This window comes from Oxyura jamaicensis, chromosome 7 (genome assembly GCF_011077185.1).
Source record: "Oxyura jamaicensis isolate SHBP4307 breed ruddy duck chromosome 7, BPBGC_Ojam_1.0, whole genome shotgun sequence".
Taxonomy (NCBI): domain Eukaryota; kingdom Metazoa; phylum Chordata; class Aves; order Anseriformes; family Anatidae; genus Oxyura; species Oxyura jamaicensis.
The window spans coordinates 23351441-23365783 of NC_048899.1; the positions used below are offsets into that span (position 1 = coordinate 23351441).

A 14343-nucleotide genomic window follows, 5' to 3' on the forward strand; every position below is an offset into this window, starting at 1 on the left:
CCCCGCCCTCCCCGGCGCTCAGCGCTCTGCTATTGGCGGGCGGCGCCGCCTCCATGGCGACGCGGCGGAGGGGCAGCCAAAATGGCCGCCGGCGGGCGGTGCGGGGCCGCGGGCTGGCCGCTGCTGGCCGCGCTCCTCCTGCCGCTGCTGGGCGCCGCCGCCTCGCCCCGCTCCTCGTCCTGTCACCACCGGCCGCCCGGCGGCGGGGAGGTGAGGCCGGCGGGGCTGGGGGGGGGAAGCTCGGGGGCTGGGGTCGGTGGGGCCGTGAGGAGAACAAGAGGGGAGGGTGCGGCGGCGCCCACGGCTTTGCTCCCCGCCGGCAGGTCGTGTACGGGGTGCCCCTCGCGGAGGATCGCCTCGTCAGGAGGGACGTGGGCCAGCGGCTGAGGATTAAGATCGTGTACGACAGGAGCGTGGAGGAGTGAGTATGGTGTGGTGGTGACCCCTTTTTGTCCTTATCCCGCAATGGAAACCCTATTGGCTAAACCTCCTGTTTTTTTTCTTCTTCTTTTTAAACAGTTTGCTACCAGAAAAAAGACACCTTATAAAGGTATGCCGTGTTTGTTCCTTTTTTATTATTATTATTATTTCTACTTACGTGGGTGAAGTCAAGGCTTTATCGATGTGATTAAGGCGCTTTCATATCCTCTGGTCAGGGAAAGGAGGCTTTGGGTGCAGACTGTTTCTCTCTTCCAAATCCTCCCACTGTTAAGTCAAATATTACTTAATAAGTGCTTGCTATATCCCAGCACCCAAAGGTGTCAATCAGTATGTATCTAGTTTTTAAAGGATTTTCGTTATTATTTTTGATAGTCTTAGGAGTTCTTTAAATAGGCCTGCTGGTATCTTTTGATTTATTGTGCAAGTAGGCAGTAAGAGAGAGGGCAGCAGTCGGGCTTAGGGACCGCAGAGACAAGCTCCGGGGACATTTGTGATGGACAGTTCCCAGTGACCTGTAAGATCGGGGCTGAAATAAAGTCAGCCTCCTTGGGACTGTACATTCAAATTAATGCTGGCTTCCATCTTGCTTTGTCATTCCAAGAACAAAATATGGAAATGTTGAACTAAATATTTCTGAACGTGGAAGTCTGGATCTCTGCTATTCTGCTGTTCCACAGCATTCACAAGTTTCGTGTACCTTGGTAATTAATACTTGTAAGTTATGTCTGCACTACCACTGGGTGACTCTTATTTTTGTTCTACTTAGAACAAACTTTTTCCACAAGCTATATCTTACTTGGAGAAGACTTTTCAAGTGCGCAAATCAGCCGGTACTATATTGCTAAGCAGGTATGTAAAAGTTTGTTGAAAATCACTTACTGCATTCAATATGTAACATTGCACTGTGTAGACCTTAAAGTAAGGATAGAATAAGAGCGTAAGAAATGCTGTCCTGGATCAGACCAGTGATCCATCTGGCCCAGTGGTGGGAGATGCTATTGAAGAACACACAGGTTTGCTGGCCTTCCATGATCAACACCTAAGTTTGTTGTATCAGAGATGTTAAAGAGTATCATGCTCCTTATTTCCTCATATGTGTGCCCCTGTTTATGAACCTGTTCCAAATCTTTTTTTGCACCTGTAGGTACTCTGTTAACAACTGGAAGCATTGTCTTCCAGAGCAGCATAACGTTTTTCAGCATGGAAGTTACGACGTTGCTATATTAAACATATATTACAGTGTTGTTGGGTGCTGTAAGATTATGCTACAGTTTTTTTTAATTCTAAAACAATGCTAACTGTCTTTCATGTTTGATTGAAGGCAGTGTGCAACAAACCAATATTTAAGGAGGAAAGCTGACCCTCACAGATACTGCCGAGTGGCCTGTGCAAACCATACTAGATGCGGGCCGGTTGTAGTTCCTGAAAAACACCTCCAGGTAAGCTAAACCATCCAGGTGCTTCTTAACCTTTGGAGTATTGCAGTTTGTGGAAACTCCTTAAAATGTTAGTAGTGCTAGTACATAAGTGACTCGTAAGTGATTCAGCCTGGAGAAGAGAAGGCTCTGGGGAGACCTTATGGCAACCTGCCGATACCTAAAGGTGTATGTATATTCTTCGTCAGGGAGTGTAGTGATAGGACAAGGAGAAGTGGTTTTAAACTGCAAGAGGGTAGGCTTAGATTAGGTATAAGGAAGAAATTCTTCACTGTTAGCATGGTGAGGCACTGAACAGCCTGCCCCGAGAAGCTGTGGCTGTCCCATCCGTGGAAGTGTTCAAGGTCAGGCTGGATGGGGCTTTGGGCAACCTGGTGTTGGGGGCTTGGAATTAGATGAGCTTTAAGGTCCCTTCCAACCCAAACCGTTCTGTTATTCTACAATTCATTTTGCAGGAGATAACTCAAGTTGTTCTATTCTGTCACTCAAATTTAGTTAGCAAGAGCGTCTTCAGTTTATGATGTTGAACCAGAAGTCATGGAAAACTGGAATGTTTACTGTTCTTTCAGTCTGTGATACAGCATACTATATACGCATAATGAGATTCAAAGTTTATGAAATGGCATTTAGTTGCTTCATTATTCTCCTCCGTCAATGAGTCAGATTTTCACAGAATTAATCATAAATTTTGATTTTTGAATCAAAACAGTGATATTCAATGAATGAGGAGCACGGTGCAGGAAATGCTTCTAACTTATTTTCTTGTGTGAATTTTTGATTTGACTACAGTATGTGATCACCAGTTTTCTTTTAGCATGACGTTTCAACTGCAGCATTAAAAATATATTGCATTAAATGTGAAATGCAATGTCTGCTTATGCATATACTATTTCTGTGAGCCAAAACTCTTTAATTAATCTAGCTTGGCAGGCGCCTTTTTTTCAACAGCTGCCACCTTCCTAGCTTTTAATCAAAATGGCTAGTCACTTGAAAGTTGTTCCCTGGCTCTGGTTTTGTTTACTGTTGTTGCAGGGAATTTTCTCATCTTCAGCTGTCATAGGCTGGGGTTTATTCTTGGCTTCAAGCTAGTTGTGTTTTGTTCTACAAAATTTCTGTCATACTGATACGTTTTGTTTCATTTGAACATTGTCAAAGCAATGCAGGGTGTACAATCAGAACGAACGGCACTTTGGCTTACCTGACCAAGAAGGGGTTCGAGACGCTGACTTTGTGCTTTACGTCAGTGCTCTCACTACCGAAAGGTGTGGCCATGAAAACATCATTGCATATGCAGCCTACTGCCAACTGGAAGCTGAAATGGACAGGCAAGTATTTTGTCTGGTGCAAATTTTCGTTAATTAAACTTTCAATTGTATATGTGGAGTTGAATTGTCTGCCTGTGTTGTGTATAGGATAAAGCACAGAACAATCGAATAATGCTTAACTCATAAAACAGACATCTACGTCAAAAGTAATGTTCACTGTTATGGTCTGAATTCTATCTCACAATCCTGCTTCTGTGGAAGGAAATGTCATGCTTTCAAAAACTTAAAGAAAAATGCAAATAGGCCCTGCTTACATGGCTTCTGTTTCTCACTTGGCTGTAGTCATTTTAACAGACACGTTGTACCTCTATAATGACTACACCTGACATTCGGATCTCTTATGCTGTTGTCAGTAACATCTGTGCAGCATATTGGTATGCAGGCTGATCCCATCCCTCTTGTCCTATTTTAGCAATAAAGTCACAGTATTGTTAACAGACTAGTTATAATTAGTTAGGGGAAGTTATCTAAAGCACTTATTTTTACATTAGCCTTTAGTTTCCCGTGCTGCTTTCTGCCTCTTCAAGTGAATATGAATTGTATTTGTTAGTATATTACTGAAAACAATATAACTTTAAAACTGTCTTCCAGGCCGATAGCAGGATATGCTAACTTGTGTCCAAACATGATTTCAACGCAGGCTCAGGAATTTGTTGGCATGTTGTCTACAGTGAAGCATGAGATTATCCACGCACTGGTAAGGGTTGGTGTTATAGAATGCATTTCCCTGAAATTTGTGCCTTCCCCCTCACATCTCTTCAGCTTATTGCAAGAGAAGCATGTCTGTTGGGGGTCAAGCTCTTGCGTTGCCTCTCTCAACTCATGTGTTAATAGCCTTGAGGTGTGGTACTTCAAGTCTACCTGCTGTGTACGAGAACTTTTCATGGCATTTGACTTGGTGTGTAAACGTCTTACCGGAGGTTTCTGTTTGATTTTTAACTTGCAGGGTTTCTCTGCTGGGCTGTTTGCATTTTATCGTGATGATGATGGAAAACCTTTGACAACAAGATACGCAGATGGACTCCCTCCTTTTAATGAAAGGTATTTCATATTTTTGGACCTCTCAGTACTCCCAGTGAAGGATGTTTTCAGGTTGCCTTTTTAGATACATTCTTGCTGTCAGCCTGTTGAAAATCCAACTTGATACCTTTATTAGAATCTTTCTTATTTGTTATATTCAAACATTGTTCTATTTTTATTTGAGTCTTCCTTTACGTTGGCATTAAGCACTTACCTTGTAATGCATGGGGATGATTTAAGGCACAATTTTTATTTATCAGGAAGCTTGAAGTTAAGCATTACAACAACCCTTGTTTAAATTTTGAGGTTTTCTGAGCACCTCACTCAACTGGGACTTACATTTTCTGTAGTCTGTTTACTGTCAGTGCAGGTAGTTTTTTTTGAGGCACATATCATTTGAGGTCTATAATTGTGGAGAAACGGCAATGCCTGTAGTCTGCTGCTTGATTTTTCTGACTTGTTACTGAATAAACAATTTGCAGTACATTTTTGAAAACTATAGAAAATATGTCTCAAGTTTACAGACTTCTTTTTAGTAACCTTACTTTGGCATGTTAGATCAGAATTGTCCATATAATAAATCTTACAAAGGTTATAATGTATCTTACAAAGGAGAAGTGTTGCATAGTTGATTTAAACTTCACAAAGAAAGAGAAATGGAGCTTCTTTTTAATTCTGGTTTTTAATGGAAATACAGCTTTGCACAGTAGCATGTATTTATCAGGAAGATCTGTAACTAACACATTCTTCTTACAGTCTAGGTTTGTATCAGTGGAGCGATAAGGTTGTTCATAAAGCAGTGAGGTTATGGGACGTACGTGGTGGCCAAATGCTTCGTCATACTGTTCACCTTCTGGTAACACCTCGTGTAGTTGTAAGTGTTGATTAACTTAGTTGTACACTTTGTAACCCATCACATCCTTGAGTCACGATTATTTCTTACTCTTCTTAAGCAGTAATAAATTAACTTTACATAGTTTTTTTTTGTTGTTTTTCTGAATGTATGGCCCAAAGACTATATAATTATGGTGATGTAATTAGTTGAGAAGGGACTATCCCAGGTGAAAAAGAAGTGAAGAAAAATGGTTGGCAGTATGAAATAAATAATTCAATAAGAGGCAATTAAGTGATTGGGAAGTAAGTTGTAAACAGTTGAGCAAAATTGATATTGTTTCCTTAATCCTATTCTTCAAATGCGTTCCTATAGACTTAAACACCTCGTACTCCCGTTGCCTTAACAGATAGTGCTGTTACTGTTTTTCTTGTGTAATTTCATCCTATTTAATACTTTTCTTAAAAAAAAAAAAATAATAATCTTTTTTGGTAATCTTATGCATTAGAAAATAATGCATTTAACATTTTGTCATGTTTAAAAAGAAAGTACTTAAATATTTTTGGAAATCCTTCTTGATTCCCACACCTCTGACTTTTTTTACCCCAACTAAGCATATATTAAGTGTAATAAATTGTTATTGAAAATAGCTTTTAATCATATTTGTCTACAAATGCTCATGAGTTGTGTTGAAATGTTTTCTTTCTAGGAAGAAGCTCGTAAACATTTTAATTGTCCAATCCTAGAGGGAATGGAGCTTGAAAATCAAGGTGGCATGGGTACTGAGCTCAATCACTGGGAGAAGAGGCTGTTGGAGGTGGGTGCTAATATTAGGAATGGAGGGGGATTTGGAAAAGCCTGCTCCCCTGCCTTTATTTTCAGGTTTATAGCAGTACTCACCGGAGCCTTCAGTGTGTCAAGCCTCACTGAAATATATCACAAACAATGCTAAACTGGAAACACTTAAACGTCCAATTTCTAGATAAATATTATTTTACTTCATTGCCAAACTTCAGAATATGAGTTTCAGATAAAATGACTACAAAAAAATGACATCTCTTACTTTTGTCTGCTATTTGCCCTTCTGAGAAGGCATGCTTGCTCTTTGTGGTCATTCCTTTGAGTCAATTCAGTGTTGTCATCAAAAAGATGGTTCTGTCTGTTCGCTATCTAAATTGCATCTTTTTTAACGTCTCCTTAGGGTTAGGTTTTGCCATCCCTATTCCAGAACCTCATCTGATGAAGGAAACACTTACTTTCCTCCTGACGCTTAAGCTTATTTTTATTTATAACATTATGTAATACTTTGGACAGAGGTATAGTTTATAATTACTGTATGAAGTGAGGTAAACCAGAAGGTAAATGCGTCAGGACAGACCTTTTCATGGAAGTAATCATGAAAAAATATGTATTTCAGGAGACCAAAACAGCTGATTTTTCCTGCTTTTCAGTAGCCTTTCTTGTAGAACAGTGGTTCAAAGTCAACTAGAAGGGCTGCCATTAAAGTAAAGATAATCTAAAGGATCGAATTAGATTAGCCCCAGGGGCACTATTAGCAGTCTCGTTTCCAGGGAAGGTTTGTATCTGGAAAGTAACTCATATGGTTTGGTCTTGATCCTTCTCTCATTAAATATTTTAGTGATAGTGCCAGATTTGCTAAGTCTGCAGATGGTAACACTTCCCAGCCATGCTGGTGGAGAGGGAAGGCCGGAAGACTACACTCTGAAGAAATAGTAAGTGAGAAGGGTTTGGTAATAGGAATCCCAGAGCTGTGTAATTAAGGATGAACAACTTTTGTTGTAAGCCTGAAGCTTATTAGTTGGAAATGGTTGGAAATGACTGGGCAGGAAAAAGACACGTGGGTATTAAAACTGTCAGTTACAAGATGATTAGGAAACTCAGGAACTCAGAGTTGCTCTTTGAGGATGTTGTGACTGGAACTGTTGTCAGACTGGAACTTCTATGCCCTTGAATATGTGGCTCTAAAATAAAATGCTTTTTCAAAGCAGGCATTTTCTTACAATACTGATTTTTCAGGAGCTTACTAATAGTAACTCGTAACTTTCAGAATGAAGCTATGACTGGATCCCATACGCAGAACCGAGTCTTTTCCAGGATTACCTTAGCATTAATGGAAGACACGGGGTAAGTGTTAATATGAATAATAATGGTGTGGTTGTGTTGTTGTTGTTCAGGTGTGTTTGTTGCACTTGATGTTGTTTGGAATTGATGCACTTGTGTTTATTCATCTGCCACACAGTAAATAATTGGCATAACCAGCATGGCATTAGACAAGGAGTTATATCTTGTATGTTATTTTTTTCACATATTTTAAAAAAATCCACTTTTCATATAGCCATAAAAGCATGCGCTGCAATGAATAGTTCTGTTTGCAGAGTCTGTTTTTTATTTTCTTTTAATGTAAGTCTTCTGTCTGTTCCATGTAGCACATATTTTTTGTCTTTTTGTGGATAGAAAGCATATTTGGAGGAAAAGCAAAATTGCCTAAAATTTCATCTTTCTGAGTGCATTATTCCTTTGTTGACCGAGATGCATTTCTCAAACAATTAAACAATCAAGTTTTATTTTAGCTCATTGTGAGTTGAAAAATAGTGAAATTTTCTTACTTTTTTATTATTAGGCAGCGAGGAGTGTTATTTCCCTGCTTTATCACTTGAAAACCTTTAGGCATAGTATAAACTACTTTGAACTGCTCTTTTATTAATCATAACTCTATTTTTAAAATTGTATTCTCATTTCAAATACCTTTACAGCTGGTATAAAGCAAATTACAGCATGGCAGAGAAATTAGACTGGGGACGTAATAAAGGCTGTGACTTTGTAATGAAGAGCTGTAAGTTCTGGATTGACCAAAAGAAACAAAAGTAAGTCTTTCTATATAAAAAGGTGGAAGACTGATGCTTGTTTACTTTTGTCCTTCAAATGCAACTCAGTAAAAAGTAATACACAAGGAATACTCTTATAAGAATCTTCAGAGCACACCCAAAAAGGAGCACACCAAACGTATTAAGAACAGTACTATTTTACCCAACAAATACAAAGACAAGCGTCTGAGGAATGTATTTGCTCTTCAAGAAAACTGTTTTGGAGTTGGGCGGGGAAGGACTTCATCTAAGTGTTGCTTGCTTTCTTATTTTGTCCATTTTAGTTGTAAATGCAGCCGATAACATTTTACGTTACTGGATTTTACCCAAAGCACCAGAAACAGGCTTTGTTTTGGCTAGCATACTTCTTGTTTGTTCATTTCACTACTAGTAAGTTTGCTCCATAGCAGCCCTGCTTTGTTTATAATTTTTTCTTCAAAGTTTACAAAACAATGTCATTGAAACTAAATAATTAAGCGCATTGTGACTGTTTGCTGACCTGATACTCTTTAAACTAGGAACTTTATAAGCAAATAACAATAATCAACCTACAGACAAGATATTGCTGCTTCTTTTTGTGATTGACCAAGTATGAGGAAGAGCAGGGATAGTCAGAAAAACTGTGTAGTTAAATTTACAAAAAGCAGTTAATCTAATGTTACCTTTCTTTTTAGGAGGCAATTAATCAGTCCATACTGTGACACTTTGAGAAGTAATCCTTTGCAGTTAACCTGCAGGCAGGACCAAAGAGCAGTAGCAGTGTGCAACTTACAGAAGTTTCCAAAGCAGTTACCTCAGGAATATCAGGTATAATGGATCTTAGTTTACTAAATAATTAACTATTTGCATTACTGAGTTTTGTAGCCAGGATGTGTGTTTTTTTTCTTCTGAACTAGTTGATGAGGGTAGATACTGTGAAAAATGTCTGCTTACTCTATTATAAAAAGCCTGGAGGCTTATAAAAAGCCTTGTGATTGTTAACAAAACAATAAGGATGGTGCTTGACTGTCTAAGGATGTTTCAGTTGGAAATGTTGCTGTGTAACAGAAGTCCCCCATAATGTTTTGTCTGAGGTATTTATTCAGCTAATCTGTGCCCTTGTGTCGCTGCATACTGAGACATTTGCTTCCCAGAGATGGCTATGATTGCAAGAGGAGACGGGGGCAGTGCAGGGCTAGGGAGTGATACATGTAAACATGGATCTCTGTGCATTACTCATGTGTTCTTAAATAGCCTATGCTCATCTGGTTCTGGGGTATTCTAAGTTGCTGTTAATAGCATTCCCGAGAAGTAACTGATGTTTTTACAGCTTTAGTGGTTGGTTCTACTGAAAAATAAAATAAATACAAGCAATAAAAGCAACAACAACAAAATAACAGCCGTAGACTTGTCTCTGCACCGTTTCACTGCCTATTTTGTTTTTGCAGTATTTTGACAATCTTAATGGAGTACCAGCAGAAGACTTGCCTTATTATGGTGGCTCAGTAGAAATTGCTGACTATTGTCCCTTCAGTCAAGAATTCAGCTGGCATTTAAGTGGTGAATTTCAACGCAGCTCAGACTGCAGAATAATTGAAAACCAACCAGGTACGCTTCCAGGACTTTAGTATCATATTTAAGGGCCTATATTTGTTTATCTGGAGTTGATATGTATCCTAACTCACTGGATGTGAAACTAGTTTTACACTGCCATCTGTGTAAAGGCTGTGCTGGGGTGAGAAGCACAGAAAAATTACCTTGGGAGCGTTTGCTTCCTAGTAGGTATATAGGAAATGCAAAAATTGCATAGGAGTTGAACAGAAATTATCCTCAAATGATCCAAATACAAGACAGAGGTTACAGGGGGAGTGTTGTTCAGTTGCTTTTGAGTCACTGCAAATAAATCTACTTTTCACCTTTGTAGTCTTCTATCCAAAGCAGAGAGCCTGGCAAATTACCAGGGCATGGGCCTACCTCCTGGAATAGCACATGAACTCCCAATATAGCAGGGCTCCAGGATGCTGCAGGATATTACCTGTGTGTGCAGTACTCCCAAAGCCAAATGAACAAACATGCTCTCCCCTCAAGCCAGCAATTACAGCTGGCACTCCCTGGGAGCAGACATTTCTGTAGAAGTGTGTGGATAGTGTCTCTTTAAAAACTCAGTTTTCTTCATGCTTTACTCAGTCTGAGAATTATTGTCTTGAATATAATGATTAATGGTCTGAAACATCCCAAAAGTAAACCCGGAATTGGCTGTGAAGGCTGACTAATTACGGCAAATTAAATTATTGTGGACTTCCTTTTTGCCTAGTAAATTGAGGTTCAGTATGTTCTTTCCACCTTAGATCCTACCAAAAACTATGGTGCAGAAGAATATGGACCAAACTCTGTATGTCTTATTCAGAAATCAGCTTTTGTCATGGAACAATGCAGGAGGAAACTCAGTTACCCCGACTGGGGTAGTGGGTGTTACCAAGTAAGTATGTGTGTTGCATGGGTTTTTTGTTTGCTTCGTTTTTGTAGTAACACCAAAGGGAGAAGTCTGATATAAAATGCAGGCTATGACTGTTATACTACGCACCTGGACACTGTATGTGATACTCTCTTCCTGTAAATCACTAGGTTATGTGACATGCTTTGGAAATAAGCATTTTCCAACTGTAAGTCTGTAGTTCAGATCATGCTTCAAGTCAAGTGCATGGCCATTGGGAAGGCTTGGTTTACTCCCAGCCTTGCTAGGACTTACTTGTCTTAACTGAGGGCAAAGTGTCACAGGGATAAGTGAGAATAGTTATGCTGGAATCTTCTGTTGTTGAAGTTTTATGTTAAATCACTCTGATTTTTCTGCAGTAGAAAGCACTGTGCACGTGTCACTTTTCATTATCCTTCCTTTCAGGACTGTCTCACTTAAAGCTGTTTCTTTCAAAGGCAGCGCAACTCTAAAAGCGTGCTCATTAGCAGAAACAGAACTTTACTCAGTCTCAGTTGATTATCTCTATAATTGCATGAAAAGTGTACAGTCAGTGCTTTAAAGCATTTTTAAACAAATAGCTGCTCTGAGTGCATTAAAATACCTGCACTTAATCTATGCTGTATGCAGGCTGTTTACTGAATATTTTATTTCCTTATTGAAAGAACTTCCAAACCCCCAAACATATTTCCAGTAAATCATAATACAGACCTTACTTTTATTCCTTTATTTTAAGGTTTCTTGTTCTCCACAAGGGCTGCATGTTTGGGTCAAGGACACTGCGTACTTGTGCAGCCGCTCAGGTCAAGTATTAACTGTGAGCATTCAGATGAATGGCTGGATCCATGTTGGAAATCTAATTTGTCCAGCCTGTTGGGACTTCTGTGACTCCTGTCCCCCAGAGCGGGATCCTCCAGCTTCTAACTTATCAAGAGTTGCACCAATTGGTAGGTTGTCTTCTGATTTCAGATCTCTGTTCTGGAGAATGGATCATTTTTATAACCTTCAGAATCATCACCTTGGTGCAAAATGAGTGCTGGCTTGTATAAGTTCCTATTGATGCAGTAATCCAGAACACAAATGACAGATGTCGCTTTGCTTTTTGAAGGAAGAAAAGAACCTTAAGTTGCTGACTACCAGTTACTGTTTTGTCTAGAGTTGATTATGTAAAAAGCCAATCGGTGAAAGAGAGCAGTCTTTACAGTATTTTCCTCTAGAGGCTACATTTTAAGACTTTAATCAATTTTATAATTGCTAGATGTACTGTCTCTATTGCAGGTTTTGAGGAAAAAATAAACCTGTTTAGCTAACCTCTACATTTAATTCAGTTTTCAACATGTTCTTGGGTTTGTGCGTACCATTTCAAGTGGTGTTATTTTGTCTTTGAAATGGCAACGTTTCAGGGGTTGGTGGAATGACTCCTACAGATCAGATTTTAGCATGAGAAAGCTATAATGTAGGAGACTGACATCTCCCTCTGCCAGAGAAACACCAAGTGTGAATTCAAACACATCCTAGGAGATGTGGGGGATTTTTTTAGTATATTAATATATATGCTTATATATGTGCATCTATATAATATGCTTATATATAACATAATACAGAAAATGCTTATATATCTAGCCTTTTGAGTCTGTGGTTCTGAAATGGTGCTTATCCCCATCATGCCATAGTAAACTTCCTGTCCTTTTCTTGCCATACTGATACATTTTGCTCCTTTGTTCTCCTAATTGTTACTAGTTATTGCAGAAATTAATTTTAAAGGGAATAAATCATGTTATTCAGCTTTTATGAACTGCTGTCCTTGAACACTAAAAGTAAATCTGTTCAGATTACTACAAATATGTTTTTGCTCTCTGATTATTTTATTTTCTCTAAATATGAAATATAAGGTTTATGCTGTGTTGTTTTTTTATTTTAGACCTGTGCTCCTGCTCATCGAACCTGGTTGTAACCCTTTGGCTGTTGATGGCTAACTTAATTCCCCTGCTAACGGGATTATTTCTCTGCGCATAGTTTCAGCAGGGAGCAAGAAGATGTTCCAAGATGGTATACCGCAGTGCTGTACTTCTCACTGTGGAGCACTGAGATTTTTTTGTCTCTGCAGGCAGCTGTCTTCTCCTGAACCTCATCTCTCCCGGCAAGTATCAGTGCAGACAGTAGTCGGGGAGTTACTGACAAAACAGCCAGAGTTGGAGAGGAGGAAAACTTACCTTGTCATCTCAATAAGTGCCAGTATTTTTCTGAATTGCAACCTTTGATTTTGACACAGTAACGAGATCCACTGTGCCAGCTGTGTTAGACTACCTGGCAACTTGATCACGATTTGAAATGAGAACTCTTCTGTAGTAGAACTTGGGTTGGTTTTTTGTTATGTTCTGTGTGACTGGTAGCAAAGCATCCTCAGACTGTAAATATACCTCAGTGGTTTAGTCAAAAGCCATGTAAAAATCAGTTACTGCGAATAACTCAGACCCAAACAGGTGTGGGAGGTTTTTTTTTTTTTTTTGTCCATTCTTACAAGGTATATGAGTAAAAATAATTTAACAGAATAGACCAGTTGGTGATTGTTTCCACAACTGGATTCTGCAGCTTTGAGGCTTCTCAGAGTTCATGTTAGTTTGCAGTAAGCTATTTACTTCTTGGGGTTCATTTAAACCTTAGTGAATGCACAAAGTAGACTTTCAGACTGATAACCGTGACGACTGTCTAGAAATCACGCTTTCATTTAGCATGTGCCAGTTCTACTGTACAGTATAATAACATTGAATCTTTGAATATTCTCTGAGCAACTTGCTAGGCAAATGCATTTCATTACTGATGCCAGTCTGTGAAACTGGGGTAGGTTTTACTTTTTTTAAATAAGGGCATTATTTCTTTAATAGTATGATGATAAATACATTTGTTTCACTTTTTGTTGAAGGCCTAGCTAGTAGCTATGGCAGCTATAGTGTTATAGAACCACACTGACTCCTCTAGGTCAAAAAATATATTGAGTATGTAAAGAAATATCTAATCTGTGTTTTTTCCCCCTTTTCTTGGACATACAGTTGATTGTTACAAATACTCAATGCATAGCGTTTGGATTATGTTAGAGAATCAGACACTTTGAACCACACAAGGGCACACCTTGGTACAAAATTCATCTTTTGGAGGACAAAATCTACCTGAGGCAGGAAATGAGCAAAATCTGTCTCGCTGAGGACAGCTCCTCTCCGCTATGCTTGTGAAGGTGTTTTTCCTTGTTTCTGACCCTAGATGACACATTACAAATAATCCTGCTTAGCATAAAAGAAACTTAAGTGGTTCAATCGATTGTCTGTCCTGTTCGTCCAATTTCATTCTTGAGAAGGTGCTAAACTTGAGGGAGGAGATGTGCTGAGTGCACTGAAAATACAAAGATGGGGAGAAGGATGATGATACACTACTTGTTTAAGGCTTGATCCCCTCCTAATATGGAAGGGGTAGGGAGGAAAATTTCTTTAGCTACAATTAAGCCTGTTTAATAAGAACTTCCATTGTAATCATAAGGACACTGAAGAAAATCTTTGTGCCTACCAGATTTTTTTTAAAGATGCTTTTATGACACTGCTGAGGTGAGTAAGCTGCAACCTAAAACTGTCTGAGGGCATCATGTTTGAGAGAGTACCTTGCACTGGGCTAGTTCCCCTTCTTAACCGCAGGTTATGCACAGTTTGCTTTGCATTAAACAAGGCCTAGGTTAGCCTTAAATAGGTGTTCCTGAGAAGCAATACAAATTAGGGATCAAATGCTTTAAACATGTACAAGTTTGAAATAAGAAACACTCAGATTAGTAAGTGAACACTGATAATTTTAATATATGCACAATCAACAGTCAATATCAATGGATTCCTTGAAAGCGTAAAGGTTTGAGAATATATATTAGGTCCAGAGGTTGTGGTTGTCTTTTGTCTGTTGTGCAATAATACAG

At 39.1% G+C, this 14343-nt stretch overlaps 1 protein-coding gene across 3 annotated transcripts; it reads left to right on the plus strand.

Moving 5' to 3' along the window:
* The first annotated feature begins 45 nt into the window (after window positions 1-45).
* LMLN (leishmanolysin like peptidase) lies at window positions 46-12917 on the plus strand. Of its 3 annotated transcripts, none has more exons than XM_035331194.1 (17): window positions 46-210; window positions 324-421; window positions 520-550; window positions 1208-1290; window positions 1763-1880; window positions 3033-3202; window positions 3794-3899; window positions 4149-4243; window positions 4979-5096; window positions 5764-5871; window positions 7123-7199; window positions 7829-7939; window positions 8617-8746; window positions 9367-9526; window positions 10267-10397; window positions 11128-11338; window positions 12313-12917. In XM_035331194.1, exons 1-17 carry the CDS (start codon window positions 82-84, stop codon window positions 12405-12407), a joined length of 1971 nt encoding a protein of 656 aa, XP_035187085.1. In that variant the 5' UTR covers window positions 46-81; the 3' UTR covers window positions 12408-12917. The 3 variants fall into 3 exon arrangements, with proteins under 3 accessions (XP_035187085.1, XP_035187084.1, XP_035187086.1); XM_035331193.1 differs by having other exon boundaries at window positions 47-210; window positions 8614-8746; XM_035331195.1 differs by having other exon boundaries at window positions 47-210; window positions 8614-8746; window positions 12499-12917.
* The last annotated feature ends 1426 nt before the right edge of the window (window positions 12918-14343 follow it).

What these genes read in the sequence shown, in the direction of transcription:
- LMLN (XM_035331193.1), top strand. Translation starts at nt 82, where the DNA reads ATGGCCGCCGGCGGGCGGTGCGGGGCCGCGGGCTGGCCGCTGCTGGCC. An exon ending in GGCCGCCCGGCGGCGGGGAG is followed by an intron (nt 211 to 323) that starts GTGAGGCCGGCG and finishes CCCCGCCGGCAG; the next exon opens with GTCGTGTACGGGGTGCCCCT. An exon ending in AAAAAAGACACCTTATAAAG is followed by an intron (nt 551 to 1,207) that starts GTATGCCGTGTT and finishes TGTTCTACTTAG; the next exon opens with AACAAACTTTTTCCACAAGC.